General features: G+C 39.6%; 1 protein-coding gene across 1 annotated transcript in view; it reads left to right on the top strand.

Moving 5' to 3' along the window:
* The window catches only part of TMEM245 (transmembrane protein 245), a 79,610-nt gene that overhangs the window by 33,325 nt on the left and 25,635 nt on the right, over window positions 1-20,650 (top strand). The window contains 7 exon segments of the mRNA XM_018052564.1: window positions 599-703; window positions 3,654-3,736; window positions 4,800-4,890; window positions 11,220-11,318; window positions 14,264-14,395; window positions 18,412-18,534; window positions 18,664-18,809. Of these exon segments, the coding sequence (XP_017908053.1) occupies window positions 599-703; window positions 3,654-3,736; window positions 4,800-4,890; window positions 11,220-11,318; window positions 14,264-14,395; window positions 18,412-18,534; window positions 18,664-18,809 (779 nt within the window).

Raw genomic sequence — 20,650 nt, 5'->3', positions numbered from 1 at the left:
CTCCCTGACTGTGCATCCATGTCCCAGCCCTTTTGCTTCCAGGGTAGCTATTATTCTGAAATTGGTATTTATCACTACTGTAACAATAGATGTTATTTGTAACCCTGATGACATTAGAGAAAAAAAATATTTTGAATGTAATTCCTATTTTAATTTGCTCCTATTTTATCTGTATAGTTTAGGACATATCTTTATTGTAAGAGTCATCCTTTTTCTAAAGTCATATCTATTTGCTAATTGACACTAGAGATTTGAGGTCACTAATGGATTGTCATTATTTAGTTTAGAATGTTTATCAGATCATAAATTCTAATTTGAAATGTCAACATACCACAATATGAGAATCCAAGCATAGATTTAGGTTATATTCAAATTGACTGCCTTTTCTTAGAAGTGACAATAATAGCTCTTTCTATAACAACAATTAACACTGTTAGTTAATTTTCTAAAGTGGCTTATAGCTTTCGCTGCTTTAATCATTATGCCATAGTTTCTGCAATGCTGAATATCCTGTTTTGTGTTCACGATGTTTGAATGCACATGTGTTTTTATTAAGCTGTGCTTGAGAGGACTAATTCTCTTTCTCATTTCTGTGCAGATGATCATCTGGTTGGAGAAGATGTTAGACAAAATAATTAGCATTTTCATCATATTTTTGTTAGTGATAGGAACACTTCTTTTAGCCCTACTCCTGACTGCAAAGGTACAGTATAACAATTACTATCACCATTAATAAACTCTTTAACTATTAGAATTTGTTGTATAGATAAGAAGCCAGCAGTTGCATGCGTAGGAAATGTTACTTTGCTTATAAATCATTACAGCATTTAAAGTATTTATGATTTTTATATTGCTGGTTTTGCCATGAATTTGCCTAATATATTTTTATCATTAAAATTTTATTATCATAAAAATCCTCTGAGGTAAATGGCAGATGAAAAATGGAGGTACTGAGGGAGAAGTGGGTTCTTCTCTCAAAAGGAGAACTATGGTCTGGTCCATGACTCCTAGCGTAGATCCTATTCACTTATCAGAATTTGATTCCTTCCTTCATGTCTCATTGTTCTTTCTGCTGATTTACCATTAAGATATTTTTGGAAGGACTTTCCAGATCCTTCCAGCTTGCATTTCCTTTCCACCTTCTTAGTTTGGACTGCTATAACAGAATACCATACACCAAGTGTCTTAAACAACAAACATTTATTTCTCATAGTTTGGAGGCTGAGAGCCCCAGGTGAAAGTGTGAGCATGGTCAGCTTCTTGGTAAAGGCTCTGTTCCTGGTTTATAGGTGGCTGATCTCCCTGTATTCTCACATGATAAGGAGAAAGAACACCTCTGTATTCGTTTAAGGACGCTAATCCCATCGTGTCTCCCATCAGGTCTTCCCTGGTAGCTCAGTCAGTAAGGAATCTGCCTGCAGTGCAGGAGATCTGGGTTCGATCCCTGTATTGGGAAGACCTGCTGGAGAAGGAAATGGCAACCCACTCCAATATTCTTGCCTGGAAAATGCTATTGACAGAGGAGCCCTGGTGGGCTGCAGCCCATGGGGTCACAAGAGTCAGACACGACTTAGCAACTAAACCACCACCACCAGTCCCATCACAAGAGAGCCACCCTCATGAACTAATTACTTCCCAAAGGCCCTACCTCTTACAACTATCAACATTGGATGTTAGGCTTTCAACAGATGAATTTTGAGAGGATTTTAAAAAATGTAGTCCTTATTACCCCTCTTTCATCAAAGACAATCATTCTCCAAAATTCAGCTAAATTTTTTGTCTCTTTCTTACTGGCTTTTCGAAAAACTTTTGTAGTCTATCACAGTCTTTATTTTATTTGGACCCTACTGAGCTCTGCACCCCAGATTTTTATATGTTGTTTTCCAGAAATTGTGAAGCTTGCCTGATGTCCTGGATGTGAACCGTTTTCATATCGTGCTGTAGAAATATGGTAGTACCTATTAGCAATAGATAATCTAATATGCAGCAATTTACTAAAGGATTGCACTTTTTGCTGCTATTTGACTTCACTTGGAAGTCCTGTTCTCAGTCACTCTTAGCTTCAGTATGCCCTGATCTTACCATTTCCTTCTAACAACCTGCTCTCTCTGTACCTGTTTCAATTAAAATGCAGTTTTTACCTTTTCTTTGGATTTTAATCATGTGTAGTCACTTATTTAGACTCTACAGACTTGAGAGGTCTGTCTTTGACCTTCCTCTGTATGTTTTTCTAGTTCTTAGAGAAACCTTTCACCAGTATGTAATTCTTTTCCTTTTTTTTTTCTTTTTTTCCTCTCCTATTCTACTTTCCCTTCTTTGTCCCTTTGTGTAGGGTCTTCTTGCCTGCTCATCTCAATTGTTTCATCTTTCTTTTTCTTTGTTCATTGCATGCTTCAGTGAGCTTTTGCTTCACTGAACTTCGATAACAATGATTAGTGAACCATTTCTTTGTAGTTTAGGACTCATGCAAACTGAGCTTTTAAAGGAAACTTACTGGTTATCTAGTTCATTCTCCTAGCCAATAAAAGCATCGTTCTCTAAAACACCATGACAGTATCCATTTGAAGTCTTAATAGATATCTCAAATATAACATGTCAGAACTGAATTCCAGACCCTCCCATGCTTGTCTGTTCTTCTCATTTCAAGTAAGTGACAGCTTCCTTCTGCTTGCTCAGGTGAAAAGCCTCAGGGTCATTCTTGACTGCTTTTTTTCTTTTATTAACAGATGCATATCCAGTTTGTCAGAAAATTCTTTTTGCCTCCATGTTCCTAGTATATTTCGGGATAATAGCAGGGTTGAGGATGTTAGGTAATTCCTTTCTCCCTAAAGCAAGGATTAAATGGTATAAAAATTATTATAAACACCATAAGGGCATTGAAAGATGATCAGCCAGGCAATAATTTGAGGAGTGTTTGCTTGTGGAAAACTGCTACTGCATCTGGTAAAAGCATGTAGTTTGTGGCTCTTTTACTTGGAATTACTTATCCTCCTCTGCCTTGTGTGGGCAGAAAAAACCTACAGATTTTCTTATGGGTTGTGGTGGATTTGGTTTGGGACTGGCAGCAGAGAAGCTGTGAATTAAAGAGAGAGGTTCTGGAAGCAAGAGAGGCATAGAAGGGCTGAGATTAATATATCACATTTTAGAATGGTATATGGGAGACCCTAAGGTATCCTGTGAATATTGAAAGCCTAGGGAGATTTGCACATTTGTTGTACCTTTGATTACATTTCTCAAGTTTCACACATCTCAGGCTAACAGGATGCAGCTTCCTAGTGTGAAGTGTCTGAGCATAACTTTATGCCAGAGTTGTTGGCTGACTGTTTAGCTGTTCAGGTTCGGGGGGAACCCTTGGGGTTTTCAAAAAATAAAAAACACTGAGCAGAGACATTAATGACAGGGAAGACAAACTTTGCAGTTATTACAGGGAAGTTGTTTGCTTACTGAGACAAAATGACAGCTCTCAGAGTTACAAAACAATCTAGAGTTGCCTTGTTATGGATAGTGGCTGTTCAGTGCAGGTCTCTTAAGTTAACTGAAACTAAGATATCTAATTACTTGACGCTTAAAGCATTGTTCCTAGAGTAGTATAAAAGATAAATGTTAAATTGAGTTTAATTTTCATGGATACTCTTTTCTTGTCCATAATACAGGTACATCAAGAGAGTGTACACATGATTGAAGTCACAAGCAATTTGATTAATGAAACTCTAGCAAATCATCCTGAGTGGGCAAAGTAAGAATGTAATTTTGACAAAAGTAGAGATGGATGGCCTAGGTTCTGTGTCTGTTTTCATGAAATGATCTTCATTGGTACACTTACCTTGGAAGAGAGAAGAGTTTGCCAAAACTTTGTGAATGTTGTCACTTTTGCATAAGAATGACATGTAATGGGATGGTGGATGTAATTTTGACAAACATAGAGATGGATGGCCTAGGTTCTGTGTCTGTTTTTATGAAATGATCTTCATTGGTACAGTTACCTTGGAAGAGAGAATAGAGAAGAGTTTGCAAAACTTTGTTGAATGTTGGCATTTTTGCATAAGAACGACATGTAATGGGATGGAGGGGAGCAGAGGGGAAAGTCCGAATATTGAATTGAGTCTCACAGTTTACAACATGTCTTTGATTTACTAAGCTTTCCCCTACCTTATGTTGTTTGCTGAAGAGTTTATCCCCATTTTACAGATGAGGAAGCAGGATTAGAGGTTAAGGGATTCAAGAAAATCCCCCCCATGGCAGTCAGCAGCGTTCCCATACTGTATCATTTTTTGTGGCAGAGTTGGCAGACTACGGCTCAGAACCAAATCCAACTGCCTATTCCTATAAAGATTATTTGAAACAGCCCACACCTGTTCATGTCATGTTGTCTGTGGCTATTTGGAGGCTGCAGAAAAAAGCAGACAGAATTGAGTAGTTGTGATACAGATCATATGTCCTGAAAAGCCCAAAATATTTACGCCTTGGCCCTTAACAGAAAAGAAAAGTCTGCCAACACCTGTAGGATCTCTTTGCCTACTTGTTTAATTTGGCTTCTGTGAGAGGGTTTTTACGTCTTCGTGGAGAGTGTTCCTAGGATTATGCTGTTCACCTAATTGAACTTGACGACAAATTGTATGGCCTCCTCTTTTATTTTTTTTTAACTACCCACAAGGTAGTCAGTAATTTAAGTTAGGAAGTACTCTGCGAGTTTTAGAATTGTAAATTTTAAATGATTGTTTAAAAAATTAAGTTCCAGGGATTACTGGTGCAGTACACTATACCAGTTTTTCATTTTTTCTTTCTTTATTTTGAATTAGTTGGCTTCCCGAGGCTCAGGTTGTCCAAAGAGCCCTTAATTCTGCAGCCAACAACGTATATCAGTATGGACGAGAATGGATAACCCACAAGGTAAGGGAAGAGCCTATTTTCACAGCTTTTTCTTTGCAGGGTCTTCATTGGTAGTGACTTCTTGCTTTTATAAAGCAAAAATGGAGATTCTGTTTATAATTTCTGTTACTGAAATAGGCTTAAATCTATAAATCAACAGGCAACATAGGATGAAATAAAACCATCTGAACAGTCCTATTGATAATTGCTGGTAGCTCAAACAATTCAAGAGGCTGGGCATTTGCTTCATGTTCAAAATAGATCTGATTCATTGTACATTAGGGCAGAATGATCTGTAAGCTTGGCTGATCAAATATGGCTTTGTGGAGAAAAAATTATTAACACCTATTAAATTTTATTATCTGCTGATAACTGTACTTGACAGTTTCCAATTTGTTTCATTTAATCTTTCCAAGAAACCTATAGTAGTCTGAATTATTTTACCCCCTTTATAGACAAGGAAACAGACTTAAGTAAATTTACTTAAGTAAATTCCCAATGGTCATGTAATGAATTGCAGAGCTTGCTTTCAGACTGAAGACTAATTCTAAATCCTTTGCTCTTTCTACTGTGATATGCTAGAAGTGTGTGCCCGGAGCTAATTTAAGTGCTTTAATGTGGCACTTGAGATAAATTGTGAAGGAATGGAATGATAGATCCTGGATGAATAGAGAGAAGGAAGAGTGTATTTTAAGAAGGGGTATTTATGTGATCCAAGATATAGAGATAGGAGTGTACTTGAGGAGGTGAGTTTGACTGAAGTTTTGTGAAGGGGAAGCGAAAGGCAGAGGAAAAGACACAGCTCTTGTGGCTAAGAATCAGACTCCATGATACAGATGTGGGACATCACTTTTTTCCCTAGTTTTTCCTGTGGAAATGAAGGTAATTTGTAGTTTTAATGTATGAGTAATTAGGGTTATCTAGGGATTGCCAAAACTTGTTGCACTGAGATGTGTGCCAAAAAATTCCCTGTTTAAAATTCAAATTCAGAATCTAAAAAACAAAAGGTATCTTGGAAATTACACTGTGTATACATGCCTACTCAGGTGCTCAATTGTGTCTGATTCTTTGTGACCCTAGGGACTGTGGCCTGCCAGGCTTCTCTGTCCATGGCATTTTCTGGGCAAGAATACTGGAGTGGGTTACCATTTCTTCCTCCAGGGGATCTTCCCGACCCAGGGATCAAGCCCGCATCTCTTGTATCTCCTGCACTGGCAGATGGATTCTTTACCACTGCGCCACCTCTTGGAAATTACACTATACATACAATAATCTGCTAACCTAAGGATAGAATCGTGGTCAAGTTAAAAGTTAGGAGAAAGATGTGTTACTGACTTTCCTGGGTCCATACCAGATAGCCAAATCCACTGTCACATGGAAGTTTTAAAGAAAATGTTTATTGAGTAAACAAAAGATAAGTACAGTTGACCTTGAACAATGTGGTGGTTAGAGGTGCTGACCTTCGCTGTAGTTGAAAAGTCCCTGACTTTACGGCTGGCTCTCATTTACCTGGTTCTGCATTCTTAGATTCAACCAACCGCAGATCTTGTGCCTCTGTAGTACATATTTAGTGAGAGACATTCACATGTAAGTGGGCCTGTACTGTTCAAACCAGTGTTGGTCAGGGGCCCACTGTGTGTGGATACACCTCTCAGAACCGTCATGGAAGGGAGACCGAATATTGCAGAGGACTGTTAGATGCTTAGATATATCTTTGCCAGACTTATTCTGTGGATAACCTAGCGTTTAATTCTTGAATTATCTGTTCAGGAGAAACTTTTATTCTGAAATTCTTACCTATTTGGGAAAATAATAAAGGGAATTTGGATAGCTGGAAGAATGTGCCTTAGATTTTAAAGTAAATTTTTAATTACTTAGAGGAAAAAATACGTTTGAAACCTTATACTTGAGAGTCTTTAAAATGGAAGACCACGGAAGAGACATGATTTTCTACAAAAAGTTGAAAAATATTTGTGATCCTGATTTAGGAGGCACAGGGATAATATCGAAAAACAACCATTGAATTGAATGGATAAGTAAAATGTGGTTTATCTGTATAATGGAATATTATTTAACCAAAAAAAGGAAGTACTGGTACATTTTACAACAGGATGAACCTTGAAAACATTACTAAGTCAAAGAAGCAGTCATAAAAAACCACATAAGTATGATTCCATTTATATAAAATGTGTGAAAGAGGCTTATCTATAGAAACAGAGTAGAGTAGTGGTTTTCAAGGGTAGGAGGATTGGGAAGAAATGGAAGAGTGATTTCTAATGAGTATGGAGTTAACTTCTGGGGGCTTGAGAATGTTCCAAATTGATTGTGGTAATGATTGCATAACTGTGGATGCAAAAAAACTGTTGAGTTATACACCTAAATGGGTGAAGTGTAAGGTGTGTGTTATATCTCAATAATTTTTTTTTTTTAAAGAGTCATTGACATTGCAGAGGTAGCTCAGATCTTATCCAGCTAAGAGTCAAATAAGAATTGAATCCTAAGAACTACAGTGTAGAAAGGGCCAAAACTAGGTGGGGATGGAATGCCACACTCAGGAAAGAAAAAAGGTTTTTTATAGCCTATGTTTAGGTATGAACAGAGAAGGTTACTTTCTATCTGCTTCCAGCCTACTTTGTCAGCTGTATCACCTATGTCCTCTGTTCATTGTTATGGTTCTAATCAGACCCCCTAGTTTGCTCTTTCCTCAGCATTCAGTGATCTCATTTTAACTTGATTACTTTCTTCAAGACCCTGTCTCCAAATACAGTCACATTCTGGGGTCCTAGGGGTTAGGACTTTACATAAGAATTTAGAGGTGGAGGACACCATTAAGCCTGTATTGTGGCCTAAGGAGAGAGTATAGCTTGAGGAGGACCAGATTTCCTGCACACTTAGGCTTTTGAAGGCCAGAGAAGTGAGCCAGCAGAGAAGATGGAGGAGGAGGAGCCCTGTGTTGTACCCTGTGTGTCAGCGAGGCCTGCAGAAGAAAATGTTTCAAGAAAGACTTGGTTGGTTGTATCAGATGCTGCTAAGATGTCAAGCAAGGTTGGAACAGACATTTGCCTTCTGACTTACTCCTATTTTTGCAGATTAGGCTGTTTGCCTTCAGTTACACAGCCCTCAGATGGCATTCTGACTGCTCTTAGTGTGGAATTATGTTTCGTATACAAAGCGCATCTCATACCACCAGCGGTATGCATGCTTCAGTGATTTTTTGTAACAGCAGTGATGTGCCTGTTAAACTCAGTTCTCTGGCCCAGTCTTCCTTGTGACTTTTGATAATATAATGTTGCAGGCTGGTAATTGGGGTCTGTAGTATTCTGCTATGATTGATAGCGCCACAGATTTAAAAAGAGTGTTTTATAATATGCTGCAAAATTTGCTGAACTCTCTTTTGAGTTAGGCTTCCCAGGTGGCTCAGTGGTAAAGAATCTTGCCAGTGCAGGAGATGGCACGTTCGATCCCTGGGTCAAGAAGATCCCCCGGAGAAGTAAATGGCCACCCATTCCAGTATTCTTGCCTGGGAAATCCTATGGACAGAGGAGCCTCGTGGGCTACCATCCATGGGGTTGCATAAGTCAGACATGACTTATCGATTAAACAGCAACAACTCCTTTTAGTTAATAGTTGTGGTATTTTAGTTATTCACCGTTGTGCTGGGAGTGAGACAGCTAAAGGAGATGTCAGTTTGAAATAGCTCTTTATTGCAGTAAAGGCCACTGTGCAAGCAGCCAAAACTGGAGGCTGTCTGTGACCATTTTAGGCCTCTTCTGGTAAAAGGAGATCCCAGAGGCTGACAGGTCATAGGACTGTGAGAATCTGATGATCGTAATATATAAAAAACACAGTTAAAGTCAGTAGAGGACTTCGTTAGTGGTCCAGGTTAAAAGCCCGCCTGCCAAGGTAGGGGACATGGGTTCCATCCCTGATCAGGGAAGATTCCACCTCTGTGGGCAGCTAAGCCCGTGCGCCGCAGCTGCTGTAGCCTGCACGCCTAGCGCGAGTGCTGTGCAGCAAGAGAAGCCCGCACACCACAGCCAGAGAGTGACCCCTGCTCGCCGCAACTTGAGAAGCCCTTGTTCACCGCAACCATGAAGACCCAGCACGGCCAAAAACATTATGGATGAATAAATAAATAAAACTTTTTTAAAAAGACTAAGTCCCCATGATTGTAAAATAAGTAGGGAGAGTTAGAATAGGGGTAATCGTGGTTTTTAATTATTGTGGATGATTTGCTCTGTTAGGTGTTCTTTGTTCATAGGTTATATATGCTATAGATGGAAGACTATTAGACAACTTTTGATCCTAACTCTGCTACTTTTAATCCTAACTCTTAGCTGCGTGACCTTGGGCCTATCATAGATTCTTTCTGTTTTCTCATTTTAAAAGAATAAAGGGTTAACCAAACCTTTTTCTGTCTAACTTTGTTGAGATTGTTGCAAAGGTCACAGAATGTAGGTGAAAGCCATTTGTAAACTAAAATACTATGCAAAGATGAATGGCTTTTATATTCACTAATTTGTCTTTGGTTTATGAATAAATCAAATGTAAGAGAAAACACTGAGCAGATATATTTGTATCAAGTATGTCAAAAAACTGGTCCAGATCTATAAGATCAGCATTAAATGGTCAGAAGGTATGGTTTAGTTCAGTTTAGTCGCTCAGTCATGTCCAACTCTTTGCGACCCCATGAATCGCAGCACGCCAGGCTTCCCTGTCTATCACCAACTCCTGGAGTTCACTCAGACTCATGTCCATCGAGTCAGTGATGCCATCCAGCCATCTCATCCTCTGTTGTCCCTTTCTCCTCCTGCCCCCAATCCTTCCGAGCATCAGAATCTTTTCCAATGAGTCAACTGTTCGCATGAGGTGGCCAAAGTACTGGAGTTTCATCTTTAGCATCATTCCTTCCAAAGGAATTCCAGGGCTGATCTCCTTCAGAATGGACTGGTTGGATCTCCTTGTATGGTTAGGTCACACAAAAGGAAATACATATTGAAAACCAACATGGAAAATGGTCACTCTCATCACTAAAGAAAAAGAAAAATAATTATTACCATTTCACACCTATTGAATTATCTAATAATTTAATAATTTATCAGTTCATAAAGTTTGGGAAAAATTGGTTCTTTCATACAACATTGTTAAGTATTAATTGGTATAGTCCTTATAGAAGACAGTTTAGCAGTGTTTCACCAGAGTCATTCGAATGCTTATTTCCTTTGATTCCTGTATGTTTATCTTAATGTTAGTAATAAAAAAGTTGCATAAGGATATTTATTGCAGTGTTACTTGTGACATTATAAATTGAGAACCATCTCTATGTCCTATGATTGATTAAATAATAATAGAAAAACTTAGCTAATATGAAACCATTAAAAAAAATAAAGGTTAGTGTTGAAGAATAAAAATGAAATACTTCTGATGCAAAAGAAAACATAGAATTCTAAACTGTATCTGTGTAAGCAGGCAGAAAGTTGCAGAGGGAAAAATGGCAGCAATTATATTAAGTGGGGCAACAAATCATTGTCTTTTTAAAAAGTCTTTAAGATTATCATATGGTTTTAATAACATGTAAAATGTGGGATGAGATACTATAATGAATAGCTTTCTCCAAGTTATCTTGTCTTAGTGTTTTTGATTTCCCAAACCCTGAGCCAGTCTTAATTGGTCATAACTCTTGAGTCCTGACATCTCTGGCTCAGACAGTAAGGAATCTGCCTGCAGTGCAGAAGACCCGAGTTCAGTCCCTGGGGTGGGAAGATCCCTAGAGAAGGGAATGACTACCCACTCCCGCATTCTTGCCTGGAGAACCCCATGGACAAAGGAGCCTGGCGGGCTACAGTCCATGGGGTCGCAGAGTTGGACACGACTAAGCAAATAACACACACTGAGACCTAACATCTCTCAGCATATTCAAAGGAAGATTTGTGTTTATAGCTAAGGTTCTAAAATTTTACCTAAAGTTGTGTGGTAATTCTAATGCTAGTGTAAGTGTAACATGATACTTCCATATAACGGATGAGCCCCAGGGTCACTTGGAAAATATTTTTCTTTGGGCAGATGAGATCAGAAAAGTCAGTAAGCATGGCTTTGTTCTCTTAAGACCTAAAGAAGTTTTCTTAGAGACCTAAGAACAAAGGAAATAATCAAGAAGCAAAAAGACAGGAGAGAGAGTATTTACTGGAAATACTGGGTAGAGTTTAAGGAAAGAACAGTGAGGTTGGAGGCAGTTAAATAGTCTGGGACATTTTAGTTTGATTTGGAACAAATGTAAAGACCAGCATGTATTAATTTTACTGGATTGTTGCCTGAAACACTAACTCAGATTAAATCTGTATTCCTTCCAGCTTCATAAAATTCTCGGAGATAAGGTGAATAATACGGCCGTAATTGAAAAACAAGTGCTAGAACTTTGGGATAGGCTGTATCATTCTTGGTTTGTAAAGGTAAGTTATTTTAGCTAAGGATTTCAGTTGTAAACTAATAATGTCCTTTTATGGACTCATTGACTAGGTCGGATTGTGTTAACACGGAGATTTCATTTCTTGACATTTTTAACCTGCAAGGTCTTAAACCTCAGGTCATTAAAAGTCAGCTTGAATTGATGATTAACCTCATGGCAGAACCATCAGTTTCTCTGTTATTGGTGTTCTATCTGCTTTTCATTATCCTCAATAGTGTCTCATCCTCTTAACCAGATCTGTGCAGTAGAAGTGTGATGCAAGCCATATATATAATGTTAACTTTCTAGTGGCTGCATTAAAAAAAGGAGAAAAAAAAACTAGGATGGATGAGATTCATTTTAATAATGTATTTTACTTAACACAATATATGTCATTTCCATATGTAACTAATGAAAAAGTAATGAGATTTTATATTTTATATATAACATATACATATAAAACCTTTTCCATTCTGAGTGTTAGAGGTCTGGTTTATCTTTTACGCTAAGAGCATATTTAGGTACTCGGTAGCCACAAGTGGGTAGTGGCTACTATTTGGGACAGTACAGCTCTGGACATTAAGAACTTTTTCTTTGAGGAAGTGAAAATAGATCCAGCAGTTTAGAGATGACTATTTTATTTTAAATAAACCTTTAGTGCTACTTGTAATGATGTGTATAATTTTGTAGTAAATATAAAAATGACAGTTTGAAAGCAGGTAGTCATGCCAGCCATTCTGTACACTGTGTTGGCAGGGCCCTTGGGACTGCCATCAGGGACTGTGCTGTGGAAGGTGCCCGTGCAGGGGGGGAGAGATCGCGTCGGGCAGAGTTAGCTTGGGTAACGGGGAGGAGGGTGTAGTTGAACATTTGCATATGTTCCCTAGTGACCTGTTTGGCATTGTGTGCTCTTGACAGTTCATTTCAGTTGCTCAGTCATGTCCGACTGTTTGTGACCCCATGGACTGCAGCACAACAGGCTTCCCTGTCCATCACCAACTCCTGGAGTCCACCCAAACCCATGTCCATCGAGTCGGTGATGCCATGCAACCATCTCATCCTCTGTCATCCCCTTCTCCTCCCGCCTTCAGTCTTTCCCAGCATCAGGATCTTTTCCAGTGAGTCCATTCTTCACATCAGGTGGCCAAAGTATTGAAGTTTCAGCTTCAGCATCAGTCCTTCCATTGAATATTCAGGACTGATTTCCTTTAGGATGGACTGGTTGGATCTCCTTGCAGTCCAAGGGACTCTCAAGAGTCTCCTCCAACACCACAGTGCAAAAGCATCAATTCTTCAGCAGTCAGCTTTCTTTATAGTCCAACTCTCACATCCATACATGACTACTGGAAAAACCATAGCTTTGACTACATGGACCTTTGTTGGCTCTTGCCTAGGTGAAGTTGAAGGAATGGTGATGGGTTTTGTGAGTTTTTCAATAATTGAGAGTTAAAACTCACTGGGAGCACCTCCTGGTGGTCCAGTGGTTAAGACTCTGAGCTCCCAGTGCAGGGAGCCCGGGTTTGAGCCCTTGACAGAGACCTAGATCCCACATGCCACAACTAAGAGTTTGCCTTAAGACCCCACAAGCTACAACTAAGATCCAGTGGAGCCAGATAAATAAATAAATAAAAACAAACAAAACCTAACTGGGAAATCTCTGGGTACATACCTGCTGAAGAGCCAATTACAAAGGTTGTATCTTGTTTTCTCTGCTAATTCTGGGGCTTCTGCTTACATACAAACAGCTTTTACTGTCCCTCACCCACTTTGAGCTTCCTGAATGGTCCAGGGAGGTCAGGTCAGTGTTTTAAAAGCATAGGTTTGTAGGTGGGTAAGTGCATTGCTTTCTTTACCTCTTTTACTAGGACCTAAGTCTAGTCAAAGCTATGGTTTTTCCTGTGGTCATGTATGGATGTGAGAGTTGGACTGTGAAGAAGGCTGAGTGCTGAAGAATTGATGCTTTTGAACTGTGGTGTTGGAGAAGACTCTTGAGAGTCCCTTGGACTGCAAGGAGATCCAACCAATCCATTCTGAAGGAGATCAGCCCTGGGATTTCTTTGGAAGGAATGATGCTAAAGCTGAAACTCCAGTACTTTGGCCACCTCATGCGAAGAGTTGACTCATTGGAAAAGACTCTGATGCTGGGAGGGATTGGGGGCAGGAGGAGAAGGGGATGACAGAGGATGAGATGGCTGGATGGCATCACTGACTCGATGGACATGAGTCTGAGTGAACTCCGGGAGTTGGTGATGGACAGGGAGGCCTGGTGTGCTGTGATTCATAGGGTCGCAAGGAGTTGGACACGACTGAGAACTGAACTGAACTGAATGTTTTCCTTGCTAGTGAAGATTGGCATCCCTGGGCTTTTTGGAAAAGTGCAAAAATGGAAACACATGCAAAATGTTAAGAATCTACTTCTATTTCTAAATTTTAACCTTACTAGTCGCTTTGTTTATTCATCACCCTTCCACATCTGATACCATTATATTTAATATTGCTTTTAGCTATACTTTTTCATATTTTATTTCTCTCTGCTCTCTTTAGCTTGTTTGGAAGAGTAGTAAGGTAGATGAGGAAAGGAGGGAAAAAGCAAAAATGGGAGACTAAAAGAAAGGTTAGAGGGGAGAAAGGGGGGGAAAATAAGATGAAAGTATATGCTATGTTCATGTTCAATTGAATATACTGACGGGTAAAGTGTGTTCATGAACATGCTTAGGAGGGATGCATTTAAGCTAGGCTGAGACACAGTAGCTAGAATATAAATAGAAAAACATATTTCGGGTCTTTTTGATGGAGTTCTTTGTTAATTTCTGATATAATACGAAGTTTTTCACCTCCGTGTATTTACTAAACTGCTCAAGTGGACCTGAAACAAAGTAGGCTATTTATATGTCTTCTTGTCTTCAGGTTAAGACAGGGATTTCATGTCTGAACTGTTTTGTTCCACAGAACGTATCACACTCTGGAAGGCACAGAGGGCACAAGCTGCACATAAGTCGTCAGAATAGCTGGCTGGGGGACATTCTCGACTGGCAGGATATCGCTTCCTTTGTCCACGAGAACATTGAGACATTTCTTTCGGTAAGAAATAGTATTTTTTAATTAAATTGGACTTAGGAAAAGACAGACTGTAATTGCCAGGTTTTTTTCACGCACGTAAATGTCTTTCATCACCCTGATTTTAATGCCATGAGATTTTGCAGTTTTGAGAATTCTAAATGCACCAGGAAGATGTCCCAAAGCCGTAGGCCTCAAGTGTAGCTCCCCTGATCCCTCCTCTATGGTTGAAGAGTAACCAAGAGATGCTGACTCAGGAAGCATGCATGATGCTGCGGCTCCCGGGTTCTGAGAATGGTGTCCTCATCCCCGAGACTGACCAGAATGCCCCTAGTTGAACCACTAGCAAGGGAGCCGCCTTTGGTTGGTCAAGTCCTTTGTCAGATAGAAATATGGTTCCGGTTACAATAGAGAGACTGGGTGCTTAAAGGCTTAGATTTCTGTCATCCCTCCTGTCCTTCCTTCATGCCACCCGCCTCTGCCTTGCTCTCCAGAAGATGGGAGGCAGCAAGGAACAGTCTGCAGTGTTGCTGAGTCTCACTCCATAGCGTACTTTGTGAGGTCTCTCGGCCTGTGGCTTTTCACAGAGATGAGAAATCCTCTCTTGTGAATAAACTTGTAACTCTTTTCATGTTAATAAAAATGAGGTTTGGGACTTCCCTGGTGGTCCAGTGGTTGGGAAAAGCCCTTCCAGTGCAGAGGGTGCAGCTCCGATTCCTAGTTGAGGAGCTAGGACCCCACATGCCTCGGTGCCAGAAAACCAAACCAGAATGGAAGCAGTGTTGTGGCAAATTCAATAAAGAGTTTAAAAAAAAAAATGGCCCACATCAAAAAAACTTAAAAAAAATAAAATTTTTAAAAAAGTGGAGGTTTGCTGTGCTAGATGTTTTTAAATTTTAGTTTTTATCAGAACAAGAGTTGACCATAGCTGAAAAGTCGAAGATGCTTTAAGGTGTTAAATAATGAATAGCGTTGCCCCTGCTCTGTGCTTCCCCCTTCAGTCTCATTCTCCAGAGCTCTGCATTCTTTTAACTTTCTCTGTGTATTTACCTCTAAAATTTCTAAAATAATTTTTATGCTGGTCTTCCTGGGTTTCACAGTGTTATCTTCGGCTTCTGACATGGAAGATGAAGATACAAGTCTCTCAGTGCCTCCTTACTGCTCCCCTGGGGTTTTCTTACGACTCTGTTGGGCCCTTGGCCCATTCCTGCACTCACATTTTCCCGTCCTCCCAATCGCCTAATATAGCTGTGATAGTTTGAGGTTAAATCTAGAAATTCATGTCCTTCAGTTCTAAGAATGTTGCTTTTGATAATCCCTTCCCTCTGTTTTCTCTAGTCCAGTGGCTCTCAAACTTTTTGGTCTGAGAGCTCCAAAGAGCTTTTACTGATGTGCATTCTATTGGTATTTATTGTATTAGCAGTTAAAACCGAGAACTTTAAAAATATTTAACAGCTACTAAAATATAATGTTACTTGTTGACATAAAGAACATGCTTTTTGTGTGAAAAATAACCATTTTCCAAAACAAAATAATGATTTAGTGATAAGAGCGGCTTTCATTACATTTTTGCAAACCTATTTAATGTCTGGATTCTCATACTTGTTCCTGTACTCAAGTCTGTTGGAATATGTTGTTTTGTTTGAAGTATGTGAGGAAAATCCAGCCTCACACAGATATGTAGTTGGAAAAGAGAGGGAAGTCTGTTAATAACCTTTTCAGATCATTGTGACAATTCTTTGATACTACTCTGACACTCAGCAGATGGTATTTCTTTAAGGTTAGTTGCAGTGTGGAATTTGAAAGCATTATCAGTGAACTTTTTCTACTCTCTTATATTAGGGTCCATGGATCTGTCTTGGTTAGGAATGGATCTTTCACCCTTACATGATTTTGTAATGTGCACTGGTCATTTGGAATTAATGTTCACTAATTTCTAAATATTGACATATTTTATTATACAGTATTAAAAAAAATCGCGTTCTTTAACATCACCACCTATCTCATCAGAAAAAATCTTAAGAAATGTCAAGGTCAGCCCCTGATTCAGTTTTTTAGTTTTATAATACCCAACATCTATTTCTTATTTTCTGAACCTTTCTTCTTAATCCCTTTGAGTACATAGAAAAGTTGCTGGCTTGTGGCTGGCAACTACCAGTCTATAGTTAATGTATTCCATTAATTTCTTAAGAATTACCAGAGCGTATTTCCTATCAGTATGACCCAGAAACTTTTTTTTTAAATTTTTAATAAAAATTCCAAAGACAGAATTCCCCAAAGACAAGTAAGGGCATTGTTGGTTTGTTTCTTGGAATCAGTGGCATTATTCATTCATTCTTTATCCCACAAGGTCAGTCAGTCAGTCATGCATATTTTTGTAGGCATCATGAAGCATTTGCAAGATTTTATGTAAGGAGTTATTGTAAATGAAACTAGCCTTCCAAACTCCTCTCATGAAGCCTGCGCTGAGGTTTGCAAGAAACACCGAGGACAACAAAATACGCCTTTTATAAGTCGTACGTTTGAGGCAGGAAAGGAATGGATAGGCCTTTCATAGCACAGATGGTATAACTTGGACATATGACAGAAAACAGAATTTCTCTTTTGGAAAGGGCACCAAAATAAAACAGATGTTAGGAGTTCTGGTGCCCAGCTCTGGTTCCAACTTACTAGCTTCAGGCCCTTGGGCAAGTTTTTTAAAATCCCTGAGCTTCAGTTTGTATATCTGTAAAACGGAAATATCGTCTCCACTGCTTCCCTCACCACCTTGCTGTGAGGTTTAGGGAAGCGTTTTGAAAGCTATAATGGAAGGTGTTTTTCTGATCATCCTGCCTCCATGTTTTTCATTAAGAGAGAGGGAGGATAGTCCTCTCAATCTGATTTAGGTATTGACTGTCCAGTGATGTCCGTGTGTTCAGTCATCTCTTGTGTTGTTGGAAAGAGGGTGTTTGCTGTGACCAGTGTGTTCCCTTGGCAGTACTCTGCGAGCCTTTGTCCTGCTTCATTCTGTACTCCAAGGCCAAACTTGCCTGTTACTCCAGGTATCTCTTGATTTCCTACTTTTGCATTCCAGTCCTCTGTGATGAAAAGGACATCTTTTTTTTCACGTTAGTTCTAGGAGGTCTTATAGATCTTCATCGAACTGTTCAGCTTCTTCAGCATTAGTGGTTGGGGCATAGACTTGGATTACTGTGATATTGAATGGTTTACCTTGGAAATGAACCGAGATCATTCTTTCATTTTTGAGACTGCACTCAAGTACTGCATTTTGGACTCTCTTGTTGACTATGAGGGCTACTGCATTTCTTCTAAGGGATTCTTGCCCACAGGAGTAGATATCTCAGTCCTCTTGGGGATAATAATAGAACGGACATTATCAAGTAGGACTGAATTCATGAAGAGATAGGAAATGAAAACATGTAGGTGTGCTATAAACATTATACATCTTCTTTCAGTAATATTTCACATGTGTTAATATCTGCTTCTAGTGAATTTGCTGGTGGATCAAATGAACTCAGTAGGTCTTAGTATAGGGTCATGTCTATCTGAGGAAAGATTTTCAGTTGCAGAGCTCTGACCCCATCTGTTCGTTTTGTTTTTGTGACTTCAGTTCGTTTTTGTTATTGTGACGTTAGTGAAGTCATTGAAGTGATGTTTTTATATTTTTCGATTGTTCTAAGTTGGAGATGGCAAGGTAGTAGGGGAGGTGACTAATAAGGCAAATATTAGGATTTCATGGCCTGCGCTTGTGGTCCTAGAAGCTACATCTAGTCACAGGTTACATTCTGGCATGTTCTCCTGTAGGTATTTTTTTCTCTGTGCGCCATGTTCACATAGTTATAGTCATGCTGTGTATAAACTTTCTGTGTCTGGTTTTTTAAACAGAGGAGGTTTTTTAAACAGATACATTTAAAAAAATATCATCAAATCCATTTCTGCGTTATAGCAGGGATGTTTTAATGGCGGCCTACTCTTTGCAGTAGGTTCACCGTGATTTACCTAACCGTTTTCCTTACTGAGCATCGTTCGAATGTTTGCAGATCTTAGAGTCTCTGTGGGTCGTCATGAGCCGGAACGTGAGTCTGCTCTTCTCCACCGTCACCACGCTCCTGACCATCCTTTTCTACAGCGGGACTGCCCTCCTCAACTTTGTCCTGTCGCTGGTATGTCCACACAGCCGAGCACGTGTCGCACGCCTTCCACAGCAAAGCATATTCTTGGTTCCGCTTGTGTTATCCTTCCTGTAGTTTCCACATGTGGTATTTTAGGAGATACTGTCCTTTGTTTTGCAGATAATTTTCCTGACCACACTATTTTATCTGTTAAGTTCCAGTGATGAGTACTACAAGCCAGTGAAGTGGGTGATAAGCCTGACACCACTATCTCAGCCAGGTCCTTCTTCTAATATTATTGGCCAGTCTGTGGAAGAAGCTATCAGGTAGGGATAAGATTTATGCCGTTCTTACTTCCTTCAGAAACTGCTCTCCACGAGAGGCCTGTTTTTCTGTCTTGAGCCTTCCTAGCAGCATTCAGTGCTAAATGGCTGAGGGACACTGGCATTTTCAAATTTTTAAAATCTCCTTTGCGAGGATAACGTAAAACATTTTCAGTGTCCTGCCCTCAAGTCTGTGATGTGCAAAGATCCAGTGGCCTGTCGCCATCAGCTTTACATCCACAGGCTCTTACTCCAGCTTCTAATCATTACTTGGTTTACTCAGGTGAAGCCCCTCCTGCACCACACGTACACCTCACCTTCTCTCAGAAGCCTCCTTGTACTCTCAGGAATTCTGACTTTGCTCATGAAGGAGAGTAGATGGCCTTCCTGTTTTCTTCCTCTTGCCCTCTGCAGCCAGGCTGTGCCCTCTGCAGGGGGTACTTTGGATCCTAGAAATGAGAAATTTGCAGTTATCTCCAAATCATAGGCTCTGTGTGTATCATAGCTTCTGGCCAGAAACTTCCATCATGTCATCTGATATCCATGTATCACAGGCTTGACTTTTGAATGAGCTGATTTTTCAACTTTTATTCTTCATATTCTCTTTCCAAGTCACTGACTCCCTTTTCCTTTTCATCATGTCAGGTAGGGAAAGGCCTTTTGCAGCCTTGTTTCAGCTCCTTCCCCAACCTTTGTCCCTCATTGTTCTTAATTCATTAATAAGACTCTACTTCCTTTTGACTTCTGTTGAATAGCTACTCAAATTAAGTCCTCGTGTTATCCATGAGAGCTTCTTTTTTTAATAAGTTGTTAGGTGTCTAAAGCTTCTCTGAATAGTGAATCTTTGGCTGGCATTTCTGTTTCCACATACTTTTAAGAAAATGATAGTTGCTCAAAACTAGTCTTCTACAGAAATCTTGATTTGACCTGAAAATTTTGTCTGACTGATTTTGGCTTTTTTTTTTTTTCTCCACTGTGTTCATGTAACAGCTGATGAGGATACCACTTTAATCTTTGGAAAATCCTTGGTTACATTCAAATAGCATGCATACACCTAAACTGTATTTTTCTCTGGAAACTTTGCTAGGTTTTTTCCCCCCTTTTCCTCCTAGACTTTATTGGACAGTTGTTGTTTTAGTCACTAAGTTGTGTCTGACTCTTTTGTGACCCCATGATCTGCAGCCCGCCAGGCTCCAATGTCCATGGGATTTCCCAGGAAGAATAGTGGAATGGGTTGCCATTTCCTCCTCTAGGGGATCTTCCTGACCCAGGGATCAAACCCTCGTCTCCTGCATTGGCAGGCGGATTCTTGATCACTGAACCACCTGGGAAGCCGTTATTGGACAGTAAGTGGGATTAAAAACAAGAAAGCTCGTATCCCCTTTGGTGCTCTCAGGTATCCACCTGGAGCCATCCATGTAATTATTCAAAGTTTGGGACTATACTGTCTACTGTAACACCTTTCAGGGTGAAGTTGTCTTCAGGAAAGATACTTTTTGGTTTCAGCAACCCTTCTAAGCCTATTTGACCTTTGGTTATCATCTTTATTAATCTAGCAATAGATTAACTTTAGTTTATCTAAGTGACATCTGTCTGACTCAGATAAGTTTATGCAAATATTCTTACCAAAAAGGAAAAATAACTTTCTGTCTTCCCAGTAGGGTAAAGTTATGGAATCAACCATATCAAGGCTGTCAGAATCCTCTAAGCGATGTTACTTAAGCCAAGTCTTACGCAAAATTATCTAGCTTGTCTGTAAAGAACTTAAAGATTAAGATACTATGTTTTCCTGACATAACCTTTATTAGCATAGCTGACCATCCTCTGAATATCTGTCACTGAGT

Source organism: Capra hircus, chromosome 8 (assembly GCF_001704415.2).
Source record: "Capra hircus breed San Clemente chromosome 8, ASM170441v1, whole genome shotgun sequence".
NCBI lineage: Eukaryota > Metazoa > Chordata > Mammalia > Artiodactyla > Bovidae > Capra > Capra hircus.
The sequence above is the reverse complement of the archived record's forward strand: the minus strand, read 5'-3'. Positions and strand labels throughout refer to the sequence as shown.